This window comes from Mercenaria mercenaria, chromosome 6, assembly GCF_021730395.1.
Source record: "Mercenaria mercenaria strain notata chromosome 6, MADL_Memer_1, whole genome shotgun sequence".
Classification (NCBI taxonomy): domain Eukaryota; kingdom Metazoa; phylum Mollusca; class Bivalvia; order Venerida; family Veneridae; genus Mercenaria; species Mercenaria mercenaria.
Window position 1 is genome coordinate 62111555 of NC_069366.1, and position 14510 is coordinate 62126064.

General features: G+C 35.9%; 2 protein-coding genes across 2 annotated transcripts in view; one reads left to right on the plus strand and one right to left on the minus strand.

The window, feature by feature from the left end:
- The window catches only part of LOC123533418 (uncharacterized), a 283937-nt gene that overhangs the window by 239841 nt on the left and 29586 nt on the right, over nt 1-14510 (plus strand). Inside the window, exon 2 of the mRNA XM_053546852.1 lies at nt 6047-6197. The gene's annotated coding sequence lies outside the window, so the exon portion shown is untranslated. The remainder of the gene's footprint in view (nt 1-6046; nt 6198-14510) is intronic.
- Nucleotides 10359-11537, minus strand: LOC128558061 (uncharacterized). The gene has a single exon (XM_053546851.1). The coding sequence runs from the start codon at nt 11535-11537 to the stop codon at nt 10359-10361; it is 1179 nt and encodes a 392-aa protein (XP_053402826.1).

The following is a 14510-nucleotide window of genomic DNA, read 5'->3' on the forward strand; positions in this document are numbered from 1 at the left end:
CTCACAACCCCGGAAATTTTGGGAAAATATTAAAAAGACATATAAAAAGAAAACAAATTTTGCAGATTCATTGACAATTGAAGAACTGTTTACCCATTTCAAGGATATGTTCGGCGGTACACCCTCGAATGATAATGACCAAGAAATTGGGGAAAATTCTGACTTAAATAATGAGGAATCGGACATTGAAATTTCCGAAAGAGAAATTCGGGAGGCTGTCTTTTCGCAAAATAATAATAAAAGCCCAGGCGTCGATAACATTCCAGCAGAAATCTTTAAGTCCGCTTTTGATATATTGTCGCCATTTTTGAGCAACTTGTTCAACAGAATATTTACTAGCAACGAATACCCAGTCTCGTGGGGTCAAGGTATTATTGCACCAATATACAAGAAAGGGGATCCAAATTTGGCAAGTAATTACCGAGGTGTAACTTTGATAAATATACTAGCTAAAATATATTCACAAATATTATTAAATAGGTTGGACAAATGGTCAAAAATGCACGACAAACTTTCAAAAAACCAGTTTGGTTTCCAGAAAGGTAAAAGTATAAGTGATTGTATTTTTATTCTCCAAGCAATTATTTCCAAAACACTAAGTGAAAAACAAAGGGTATACTGTGCATTCATTGATTACCAACAGTGCTTTGATTCCATTGATAGACACCATTTATGGTATAAATTAACAAGAGAAAATGTCAGTGGAAAATTTGTAAAAGCACTGCGTGCTATGTATAATACAGTTAAATCATGTGTAAGGTATAAATCAAACGTTTCGAACTTTTTCAATTCTGAAATTGAATTGAAGCAGGGAGACCCGAGTTCTCCTCTACTGTTCATGTTTTTTCGTGAATGATGTCATTCAAAATATCAATTCGGATTTCGATGATATTATATCCATTGATGATTTGAAACTTTTCCTCATATTGTATGCAGATGATATGGTCTTATTTGCACGTTCGCCTGAATCTCTACAGTCAATGCTCAAAGACGTAGAGACTTATTGTGAAACCTGGGGTTTAAAAATTAATGTAAATAAAACCAAGGTTATGATTTTTGAAAATGGTCGACCCACATCAATTGACATGTACATTTATGGTACAAAACTAGAGAACGTAAGCTCGTTTAAATACTTGGGTATCAGTTTATATAAAAACGGAAACTGGCTACGCACACAAAAACAAATAGCGCAACATGCCTCTTTTTCATTGCACAACCTGTTTTCGATATTTCAACAGATTGAATTACCATTATCTAGAAAAATCCAGTTATTTGATATATTAGTCGGTTCCGTCCTAAACTTTTGCTCAGAAATCTGGGGAGTGCATACCGCAACGGACATTGAAATGATTCATGTGAAATTCCTACGACGTATATTAGGCGTTAGGAAATCAACAAATTTATCCGCCCTGTATGGGGAATTGGGTAGAGTACCGCTACATTTATTTCGTAAAATAAATATCCTGAAATATTGGAGAAAATTGTTGGCACAAGATAATTCTTCTCTGACGTTTAAAGTTTACACTCTTTTGAGAAATGAGGCCGAAAATAATTTAACATATGGGGGAAAAATTGGGCATTCCATGTTAAAATATACTGGAAGAACACGGGTTTGCGTACGTATGGGGGGATCAATGGATTGATACAACACTTTGATGCTGATCAAACAAAGAATATTTAATAATTATTATCAGTCGTGGTACTCTGACATAAATAATTCACCGCGTTTACATTCATATTGTCTTTTCAAGCATACATTTGAGCGCGAGAAATATTTGGAAAGCATACATAACCGGAAATATTTATTAGCTCTCTCTAGATTTCGGGTATCTGCCCATCAGTTACTTATCGAAACAGGAAGATACAACAATATACCTCGAGAACAACGGCTCTGCAAATCGTGTACTATGAATAAAATCGAATCGGAATTTCATTTTCTACTTGTTTGTCCCAAATACAGAGATTTAAGGAAAAAGTACTTTAAGCCATATTTTTGCCATTGGCCGAATCTGAATAAGTTTGTGCTACTCATGAATTCTTCTTCCAAATTAGTAATAAATAACTTGTCAAAATGTATCTATTTCGCAAATAGAATTAGGGTTACTGAATAAGAATAAGCTACAGAATGTATTTTCTCTGCTTGCTAACTTGTATGTTATATTTAGAATCTGTCAAAATATTTATATAGAGAATCTATAATTGCACCGTTTTTACTGAACTTGTAATGACCCTTCAGAAAATGGTTCTTATAGTTTCATGTATTTCCATGTTTTCTCTCTTTTCTCTTTGTTACTATAAACATTGTAATAATGTTTTACGTAATAAATTTTTTGGTATTGGTATTGGTATGGTATTGGATTAAATATATTACAATCAGTATTTATTTATTTTTTTCTCGTTTTTCATTAGTTACTGATACCTCTACCTTAAGCGTATTTTTCTTTTTGTATTTCGTTTGACTTTATAAATAAGTTAGCCAAACATACGCTGACAGAAATAAAAAAAACATAAAACCGGCCTGATGACGTAGCACCGAGTTTAAATCTAAAGACAAATTTAATTTGAATCAAGTGTAGCGAAAAATCTTACGCGATGACCTCCATATTTTTTCCGTTAATCATTCTGTTTATAAATACTGCACAAAATGTGGAAATATAAAAAAAAAAATCACCGTTTAAAAACATGCTCTTTTCGCTATTTTATCTTACAGACGAGGCAAAATTTTCCGACGTCAGAATAGCTTTTTGTGGTCGGTTGCACCGAATAAGCGTTTCAGTTGATAAAAGTTTATTAAAAAATTGATATAGTAATAGAGTGTCTGTAGAGTGAAATGAAGGTTTTACCGGCGAAATCGGACAAATATTGTCAAAATCATGAGCGATCAACGCTAAAAAGACGCAGTTTTACTGTTGCCGCTAGAGGGCGCTTCGACGTCAAAACTATAATAGACATTTATTTAAAAAATGCACCATTTGAAAGGGGATGCATTATCGTTCAGTTATGCCAAAAATCATCACAATCTGAGATTGTGCCAAAATTCATGAGGAAAGTAGCGAGCCACGTTAAGTCATTTCGGGATACAGTTTCTTACATTTGCATAACTATGTAAAAACAAAATGCATGCATTTTCACCTGATGTTTTTCATAACATATAGAAAGTTTCATATTGCATTATCCATTCTTTTGTACACTTATTGAGACAATTAGAAGGACATTCTGGTGGACGGAATTAAGCCACCTAAAAGAAGTTTTTTAAAATCACTAAATAAGAATTAGCGAATAAATAGAATTCAATATTATGTATTGTCTCCTGTAGCAGCATAAGTACCGATTCGTATTAAAGCATGGACAGACAAACTGATGGAAGTAGTAAAACTATAAACCCTGTAGTGAAACAGGTAGGGACTAATTCCAATTTTCTTAGTGTTATTGTGTATAATAATAATAATAAACTTTCTCGAAAATAACTGTACTGTACTTCTAATTGTTTTGCCAGATAAATTTTGTTTCAAGAACATATTAAACTGATAAAGACAAAAAATATATTATTACTCACCTGTAAAAAGTAACAAATAGTATTAAATTTATTTATAGCTCTTCGGAAATGATGCAAAAAAAAAACATTCCCTGCTTTGTAGACAACAATATCAGACTTCTATAAATTTCTGCTGATTAGTAACAAGAGATCACAGAGTGATCTTGGCGCCCACCAATGTGCCATTTTTGAGTGTTCCAAATTTCAAGACTTACTGACTAGCTCAAGGTCAAATTTCATTTCCGTACACAACACAAATCTATGCAAGTGGTCCAAATTTGAAGGCTGTAGCTTGAGAAATGTAAAAGTAGGTCACTAGGTCAAAATCAAGGTCAAATTTTACTTCGGAATACAAAACTATGCATGTGGTCCAAATTTGAAGCCTGTACCTTCAAAAATGTGAAAGTAGGTCACTAGGTCAATGTAAAGGTCAAAGTTTGTTTCGGTACACAAAACTATGCATGTGGTCCAAATCTGAAGGCTGTAGCTTGAGAAATGTAAAAGTAGGTCACTAGGTCAAAATCAAGGTCAAATTTTATTTCGGAATACAAAACTATGCATGTGGTCCAAATTTGAAGCCTGTACCTTAAAAATGTGAAAGTAGGTCACTAGGTCAATGTAAAGGTCAAAGGTCATTTCAGTACACAAAACTATGCAAGTGGTCCAAATCTGAAGGCTGTAGCTTGAGAAATGTAAAAGTAGGTCACTAGGTCAAAATCAAGGTCAAATTTTATTTCAGAATACAAAACTATGCATGTGGTCCAAATTTGAAGCCTGTACCTTCAAAAATGTGAAAGTAGGTCACTAGGTCAATGTCAAGGTCAAAGTTTTTTTCGGTACACAAAACTATGCATGTAGTCCAAATTTGAAGGCTGTAGCTTGAGAAATGTGAAAGTAGGTCACTAGGTCAAAATCAATGTCAAATTTCATTTTGAAACAGGAAACTATGCATATGGTCCAAATTTGATGCCTGCACCTTCAAAAATGTGAAAGTAGGTCACTAGGTCAAAATAAAGGTCAAAGTTTTTTCCAGTGCACAAAATTATGCATGTGGTCCAAATTTGAAGGCTGTAGCTACAGAAATGTGAAAGTAGGTCACTAGGTCAAAATCAAGGTCAACTCATGTCAAGGTTCATCTTGCCACTCAAAAATATACATGTGGTCCAAGTTTGAATGTTGTAGTTACTGACAAGAACATTTTAAAAGCTTTTCCCTATATAAGTCTATATGAACCATGTGACCCCTGGGGCGGGGCCATATTTAACCCTAGGAGGATAATTTGAACAAACTTGGTAGAGAACCACTAGATGATGCTACATTACAAATGCCAAAGCCCTAGGCTTTGTGGTTTGGACAAGAAGATTTTCAAAGTTTTTCCCTATATAAGTCTATGTAAACCATATGACCCCCAGGGCGGGGCCATATTTGACCCTAGGGGTATAATTTGAACAATCTTAGTCGAAGACCACTAGATGATGTCACATACAAAATATCAAAGCCCTAGGCCTTGTGGTTTTGGACAAGAGGTTATTCAAAGTTTTTCCCTATATAAGTCTATATAAACCATGTGACCCCCAGGGCGGGGCCATATTTGACCCCAGAGAAATAATTTGAATCATCTTGGTAGAGGACCACTAGATGATGCTTCATACCAAATATCAAAGCCCTAGGCTCTGTGGTTTTGGACAAGAAGGTTTTCAAAGTTTTTCCCTATATAAATCTATATAAATTATAGAAATAAACAAAGGGCCATAACTCACTCATAAATTGTTGAACCAGTCTGATTTTCAGGGGGACACAACTAGGGTACCAATACATCATTCTGACAAAGTTTGGTCAAAATCCCCCCAGTAGTTTCTGAGGAGATGCGATAACGAGAAATTGTTAACGGACGGACGGACGGACGGAATGACGGACGGACGGACCACGGACGCAGAGTGATTTTAATAGCCCACCATCATCATGATGGTGGGCTAAAAAGGCATAAAACTTGTGGTCGTAATTCATGTAAGATAAGGTCAAATAGCAGGTAATTAATGTGAGGATTTCGGTCAGCACAGCTGGCCACGGAGATTTATGGGATATTAACAGTTACAGATTATTTTAGTAACCTTCTCCGACATTTTGGTAGGACTGTATTTAAGGACCCCATAGGAAATAAGCAGAAACACTTTATGGGTTATCCTGTGATATATATGTCACGGGTCGTCTGCTATTTAATTGAATCGGGGCTTCTCGGTAATGTACGTAATATCACGGATATTAACGGAAGTTCCCGCGGCAATTCATCAGTGTGTTTGTCTGTGCAGTTTGTCATGTTTGTCCAATCGTCTTGTTTGTCTTACATGTTTGAATGAGAGATAGAATGAGAGAAAGATATACATTGGTCTGTTCTTTTTATTCTTTTTGCACTTTCCACTGACAAAATCCTTCGACCCTAAGGGCAGTCTTTCTTCTCTTACGTGTAAGATGGGAAAATTATTTTGAATTTATTTATTTACTAATCTTCAGCTTTATGTGAGATATCGCTCACATGTCAAAAAGTCGGACAATAGTTTGGCGAGCGGAAAAGTAGCTGACGCCTAAAGGTTAGAAAATGTTGTAGAAGAAACATTGAGAAATACCGGCGACGGCTTGATAGCAGCATGTTTCATATGAGCAGGTAAGTTATTACATGATTAATTTAAAACTTGTGATTCTAAAATGTAGTCTTGTCCAACTAAAGGACTGTGCTTGTAACCCTGACAAGTTTCAAACACTCGGCCTTCGGCTATTAACTAGTCTTAGCTTCAACACAGGATGCTGGGTTACAGCAAAAGGAAAAAATGCGTTCAAAGCTATTTCAACCGCCACTATTCGGAGAAGGGGAGGGGTTAGGTGTGTGTGTGTGTGGTGGGGGGGGGGGGGCTATTGTACTCGCCCCGGCGTCCGCGTCGGCATCGACAGGACCTTTCTTGGTCAAAGTTTTTTCAGCAAGCTTTGTTTTTCTGTCATATCTTCGTTACTATTGCATAATCTTATCGTAACCTCACATAAACATTGTCCAGCATATAAACAAAGTATGTGCAGGGGCTTGACCCATTATACCCAAGATCAAGGTGACAAAGGTGTTATACTTGTACTGTCATTGATACTGATGTACTGATAAAGTACACTGTGTATAAACTGACCCTACAGAAGGGATATGTATAAAATAACTGGAGCCTGGTTTTTAATCCATTTTATTCTAAAGCTCACTACACTACAGTATAACTAACTTCTACTATCAGAGCGTAATGCCCATTAACTAGAGTAGGCGGAGCCTATGTGGGGTCTGCATGATTGGCAGTTGATTATATTCACTACATCCCTCGTGTCTTTTAGATATTGGACCTATATCAATAATTCTAGATAGTTATGTTCTTTAGTATCATTATTATATAAACACGTACATAGATAGTATATTAAATGTTTCGGGATGCAGATAGTTAATTGTTCACATAGATTTTCTCAGGATAAAGTCTCACACATTTGTTTTGATTAATATTCCTTATCAGAATTTGATTAACAGTTCTGTTTAACCTTTTCTCCCCACAGACACATGTGAAAGTCATAAAATGTTTCTCCGCACAAACTCAAATGTCAAGCAAATATAAAATCATGAATCAGTTTCAATTAAAACCACATAAAACAAGTTCACACGTCAATTTACTCTGTATACAAGCAATTTACTGTTGTTCTAACCCGATGCCAAAAGTTCATAAATTAGTTTAAATGGCTTTTAAGTCAGCATCGTTTCATGGCTGTCATTCCTTTAATTCACATCTGATTAAACTTCGAAGCCAGACTAAACACTTAATTACAGTTTTGACAAGAATGTGCCAACAAATCTGATAGCAAATTGATACGCCGAATTGTGGCTTATTTATTTTATAGACTCATGAGTGCCATTTACATTTCTTTGTTTTAGTTCCAAAAATGAATTTGTAGAAATATTTAATTACTGCCTTAGATTGTTATGCACATTCTGTTTACAATAAAATGTAATTTCTTCATGTATTTTGCACGTGTTATTATGACGTGCACACTAAAAGCATAAACTCATGACCTTATCTCGTAATGCAATTATATGAATAAACACAATTGTATTCCAAATGATCAGGCATTATTATGGCCTGCACTTTTAAATCCATACTAGAATCACTGCACTTTTTTTTTTTTATTTAATCACCAACGAATTTAAAATGTGATGCATCTCTAGTAATGTTCTTCCCGTTGTGTCTAGCAGTTATCATTGATCCTTTTCGAGACACGACCATTCCCGGAACTGGATTGAATGGAGTATCCAGTTTGTTATTTATCGTCTGTTTGATTAAGACACGATCACCAGGTTTTAATGTGCATGTCTTTGATTTCCGGCGTATGTCTGCATAGCGTTTATTTTTATCTTTAAGATTTTTGTCTCTCTGCCTAATGTACTTGTCATTGTTTTTGATTTGAAAATTAGGCAGTCGCGTTTTCACTTTTCTTCTGAACATGACTTCTGCCGGGCTCAAACCTGTAGATGGGTGTGGGGTACTCCTATAATTCATCAGAAATGTGTTCAATTCTCGTCTGTGATTTTTTCCTGAGGCTTTCTCAGTTTTAATCGCTTTTTGTAACGGTTTCATAAATGATTCAGCAATAGCATTTCCCATGGGTGATAGGGAGTTATTTTTTCTGTGCTTAAATCCCATTTGTTCAGCAAAATCCGCAAAAGCTTGGCTCTGGAAGGGTGGACCGTTGTCTGTCCTCACAACACTCGGAATTCCGAACATACTAAACACTGTCTCTAGGCGCGGGATTACAGTTTGTGCTGTAATATTTGTTAGTTTTTCAACGATCGGGTTTCTGCTGTAGTCATCTTTAACTACCATATAGTACTCTCCTGAAGGAAATTTTCCACAGAAATCCACAGATATTTCGTCGAACGGTTTGGCCGGTAACTCGCTTGACTTTATTGGATCTGGTGTAGACGCTGAGGATGCGGCCATACACGGAATACACTTTTTGCACATGTTATCTACCATAGTATCCATATACGGAAAGTAAACGCTGTCTCTTAAGAACAGGATACATTTCAAACGTCCCATATGTCCTTCATGTGATAAGTTCACAGTGTTTTGCTGTAATTCTGTCGGAATACATAAACGTGTCCCTCGTAGTAACACCGGGCCATTTTCTGAGTGTACTACGGTAATCTCATCTCTAAGTTTCTCATAACACTTAAACGCATTTTCGTCACTGCATTTCTGATTATACCATTTACCTGTCCGAACTGCATTTATAACACATTGCAAAATGCAGTCATTTTTTGTAGCTTCGGCGATGTCTGACAGGCGTAGCGATTTTGGCAGGTCATTATCAGTCATAAATCGAACGTAGTTTTCTGCTATGCTACTGGTCGCGTGCGGTTGACTGGGATGCCGTGATAAATAATCTGACACATTTTTGCTCCCTGCTCGCCATTTAACCTTGAAATTGTATGTCACTAGTTTTAATCTCCACCTTTCTAACCTTGCAGACTGAAACTGTTTTGTTTTGTTAAATATTGACTCTAGTGCGCGATGATCTGTAATTAACGTAAACGGTTTACCGTACAGATACAGATGAAAATGTAAAGTGCCGAAAACACAAGCAAGGGCTTCTCGTTCTGTCTGACTGTATCTTTGCTCGACTTCACTTAGCGCACGACTTGCATATGAGATAATTTTGTTCCCTTGTATTAGAATCGCGGATAATCCCACAGGGGATCCATCAACCCAGAGTTCTGTATCATCACGATTCGGATCAAAGTACGCTATCACATGGTCACTTACAAGAGCACTCTTGAGCTCCTGGAACGCGCTCTCCTGATCATTTCCCCACTCAAAATTCTGGTTTTTACGTGTTAATCTCCTGAGGGGCTCTGTTTTTGTGCTGTAGTCCTCAATAAATCGTGATACATAGTTCGTCATTCCAAGAAAACTGGCTACTTCTGCAGCATTTTTTGGACGTTCAACATTTTGTATTGCCTCCACCTTTGACGGGTCGGGTGATATTCCATTTTCCGAAAATATGAAGCCATAGAATTTAACAGACGTTTTCCCGAACTCACATTTTGCTCTGTTTAAGGTGACATTTCTTTCCTTTATTCTTTGTAAAACTGATTCCAGATTTTTGTCATGTTCTTCACGTGTTTGCCCATGTACGATAATATCGTCAGAAATGTTCATAGTTCCATCTAAACCTTCTAGCATTTGCCTGATTTCATTCTGAAACACTTCCGGTGCCGACGACACTCCAAAATTTAATCGCTTGAAACGCCAAATTCCGACATGCGTTGCAAATGACGTCAGATTTCGGGACTCTTCGTCGAGTTCTAACTGATGGAAACCTTTATTTAAATCTAACTTTGAGAACACTTTTGAACCGTTTAGGCTAATTATTATGTCATCTATTGTAGGTGTCATGTGACGTGTTCTTTTTATCGCTTCATTTGCTTTTCTCATGTCGACACAGATCCTAATTTCGTTCGGATTGTTCGCTTTTGGAGCAACTACAATAGGTGATATCCATGGAGTAGGTCCCTCTACACGTTCAATTACGTCCATTTCCTCCAGATTTTTTAACTCAGCTTCCACTTTTTCCCGAACTTGAAATGGTAGACGGCGATGTGGTTGTGTTACAGGAACCACACTTTCGTCCACATGCAGTTTAATTTTTCGATCTTTCAGTTTGCCCAAACCAGTGAAAACCGATTTATATTTGTCACACAGTCTAGAGTATTTGTCATCCTTGTCACTGAATTTATCGGCGGTATTATTTACAATGATACAGCGGTGTCATAGCTTATGATCGAGTCAGTGTTACCTTCAATAACGTAGAATTCTGCTGTTGAATACTTTTTCTCTGTCTCAATCGTGCATGTAAATTGTCCTTTTATAGGAAGAGCTTTGCTTTGTCCAAATGCATAAGCTTTTGTGTGTGACGGCTTCAGTTTCGGATACGGTTGCATTTTTCTTAGCAGTTTTTCACTTACAATGTTTATTGTTGACCCTGTATCTACAAGCGCATTTACATTGATTCCATTGACATTTACAGTCACGTGCGGCAATCTCCGAATGTTATTCACACGTACACTAATTCCAAAAGTACCCTCGTTATCTGAACTATCCTGATTTTCCTCTTGTTCACTTTCATGTATTTCTCGCAAATGGTGTTTATTTTGTTTTCTTTTACGACACACAGAAATCAGATGATTTTTCTTGTGACAATAAAAGCATTCCATGCCAAAAGCTGGACATTTACCCTTATGTGGAAAATTGCCACCACAGTTTGTACACTTAGTGTTTTGTCTTGATGGCTGATTTTGATTTTTATGTACTGTTGGTCTCGGGTTTCTTGCGAACTTTGGTGTACGTTTTGATTTTACTCTATCAACAGAAGCTGTTTGTCCATTTGTTTGTACTTTCTTTCCTATTTCTGTAGCTTGTGACTCTGATATTTCTAATGTTCTTGCAAACTTTTGTAAATCATTCAATGAATAATCATCTCTCAATGCTCTTTTGCGTAGTTCATTTGATCTACATCCTTGAATCAACTGAGATTTTACTTCCCTTTCGGAATCGCTAAATTCGCAAAATTTTGCTTTTGTTTTAAGTCTAGTCACAAACTGATCTGTTGTTTCACAGTGTTCTTGCACCATATTCCTGAATTCATATGTCTCGAACTCTCTGTTTGATTTTGGATTGAAATATCCATTCAGCTTTTGTTTTAACGTGTCATAATCGAGTTCTTCACTATTTGTAGAAAGTGATTCCGCGATATCATAAATTTCATCGCCACCATAATGTAAAAGTAACGCTTTCCTTCGTTTTTTACTTTCAATATTTAATCCAATAAATAAGTTCTCTAATTTGGATACATATTCTTTCCACCTAACACCAAGATTCTTCTCTCCAGACACTCGAAACTGCGGAAATTCCGGTAACGAAACAGACATTTTGTGAGTGTGTGTGTGTGTTTTTTTTTTATCCAAAATCACATAATTCAAGAAAATATCCAATTTATCCTCGTCGCCAAATGTACTGTCATTGATACTGATGTACTGATAAAGTACACTGTGTATAAACTGACCCTACAGAAGGGATATGTATAAAATAACTGGAGCCTGGTTTTTAATCCATTTTATTCTAAAGCTCACTACACTACAGTATAACTAACTTCTACTATCAGAGCGTAATGCCCATTAACTAGAGTAGGCGGAGCCTATGTGGGGTCTGCATGATTGGCAGTTGATTATATTCACTACAATACTTAGGTTATCTGTAAGGTTAAAGTTTTTAGGCAAACTTTGTTTTTCTGTCACATCTTTGTTACTATTGCTTATATCTTACTAAAACTTCAAATAAACATTGTTCAGCATACAAAGAAAGCAAGGTCAAGGTCACCAAGGTGTTATACTTTGGTTAGTTTTAAGGTTTTTCGGCAACCTTTGTTTTTCTGTCTTATCTTTGTTACTATGGCTTATATCTTACTGTAACTTCACATTAACATTGTCAAGCATACAAACAAAGTATTTGCAAGGGCTGGGCCCATTATACCCAAGGTCAAGGCCACAAAGGTATTATACTTGAGTTATTTTTAAGGTTAAAGTTTTTCCGCTATATTTGTTTCCCTGTCATATCTTTGTTACTATTGCTTTTATCTTACTGTGAGTTCACATAAACATTGTCCAACATACAAAGAAAGTATGTGCAGGACCTGGGCCCATTATACCCAAGGTCAAGATCACAAAGTTGTTATACTTGAAATTATTTTAATGTTATTTTTTGAAAGCTTTGTTTATAGACATATCTTTGGTACTTTAAAAGATGATGACTTGAAATTAAAACTATTTCTTTATAATCATCAACTGCATGCGTGGTTACAATCCCCCCTGTGGGAACGCTAAATGATACTACTTCGCTAAATGATACAACTGGCGTTAAATGATACAAAGCTGACGCTAAATGATGCAACCAACGCTAAATGATACAAATCTAGGCTCGCTAAAAGATACAAAACTAACGCTAAATGATACAACATTTTTAGGCTCGCTAAAAGATACAAACCGTTGACGCTAAAAGATACAATTTTTTTTTATAGGGGTATATGGATAATTTCTACACTTGATGACGATTTCACAAAAATATTATCTCATTTTATGCACGGCGTGTCAAATGGAAATTTAAATATAGTTTTGTATGTTTCCTGTGAAATAAACATATACTTGATCCCAATTTTATTTTCCTGAAGTGATTGCCAGCCGCTATAAATGAAGAACAAATCGGCATATTTTCGGTCTTAATATCCAATCTCTATGCCGTTATTAATACTTTTTAGTGGTATTTGTACATTTTTTTTTATTTTGTAAGTTCTTCAAACTGAGTTCGAAATGTATCCTTGCCGTGGTGACATATGCAAAATGTATTTTTTTAAAATTGTTATATTTATGTTGTTGACACTGTTATTATAGCAAATCAAGCTTCTTTCTTTTTTTTTTGCAAAAAAAATATCCGCTACAATTGTATATCTTTGTTAAAATAGGTGTTTTTGATCATTCAGCTGTAGCATTGTACTCCCCACTGTTACTGTACTTTCAAAGCTGACTGTATTTTGTAAAGATTCCGAACACTTTGTTTCATGACAACCATTTTTTACATTTTAAAATGTGATTCAAAAATGCAACTTCAAACGAGCCCACTAACATAATTAGATCAAGTGCATCAACTATATGATGATTTCTACGGACTAATACACGCTCAGTGAAAATTGTTGCATAAATAATATTTTTATGAGTCAATGATTTGAAAAACATCCCAACTCTGGAAATTTTATACTTACCATTTGGGTATATGGAAAGTTCTATAGGAAAATAAAAATGTATGTGTCAATTTGCAGAACTCTGAAGAAGATAAAAAATGTAAAATGACATGTTAATATACAACTGATGCGAAGATGTGACTACTGTTGTATTAATGTAAAGGGTAGTTGGAAATATTAAAAGCAACAATAAAATTTGCTTTTCATTTATTAAGAATACATTTATTGATTATCGATCTGCATTTACAGAAGTATCACTCATAGAAGCATCAATACAAAATGAACGCGATATTGTACAACACGTGCTTGCAAGCAAAAACTGATCCTGGTTAAAGTTTTACATACAAGTTAGATCTACTATCTGCAGAACAAATGTTTGTTTGTTTGATTGTTTGTTTTTGGTTTAACGCCGTTTTTCAACAGTATTTCAGTCAGTTAACGGCGGGCAGTTAACCTAACCAGTGTTCCTGGATTCTGTACCAGTACAAACCTGTTCTCCGCAAGTAACTGCCAACTACCCAACATGAATCATCAGAGGTGGAGGACTAATGATTTCAGACTCAATATCGTTTATCAAATAGTCACGGAGAACATACGCCCCGCCCGAGGATCGAATTCCCAACCCTGCGATCCGTAGACCAACGCTCTTACCTACTGAGCTAAGCGAGCGGGTCTGCAGAACAAATGTAGCATTGACATAGGTTCTTGCCGCAGTGATCCGGGTATCATCTGGAACATAATATTTATCAACGACTACCTGTATGAGCAGCTACATTTATATTATTCTACAAAACCATTGTCAATTTACTCATATAACCTTAGGACGGCCAGCACATATTCATGCAACCTCGCCAGGTATATGTATGTTTTTGATGACTTTCAGCTATTTCCGGAAGTAAATAAAATGAAAGTAGAAATGCTTAAGGAACTTGAAAACGAAAGCCGCATTTTGATTCGTAGATAGTCAGGGGTCACGCGCAGGGATCACCCCGTCTAAATGTATGCGCGTGGACTTTTTTTTTTTTTTTTTTTTTTTTTTTCGCTAATTGGGGAGCCAATTTTCAGCACTTTATTACGAATTAATATTACCTGGGCTTTAGTACAGCATGTT

Bases quoted from the DNA above. Each gene is read 5' to 3' on its own strand.
- LOC128558061 (XM_053546851.1), bottom strand. From the start codon at position 11,537: ATGTCTGTTTCGTTACCGGAATTTCCGCAGTTTCGAGTGTCTGGAGAG.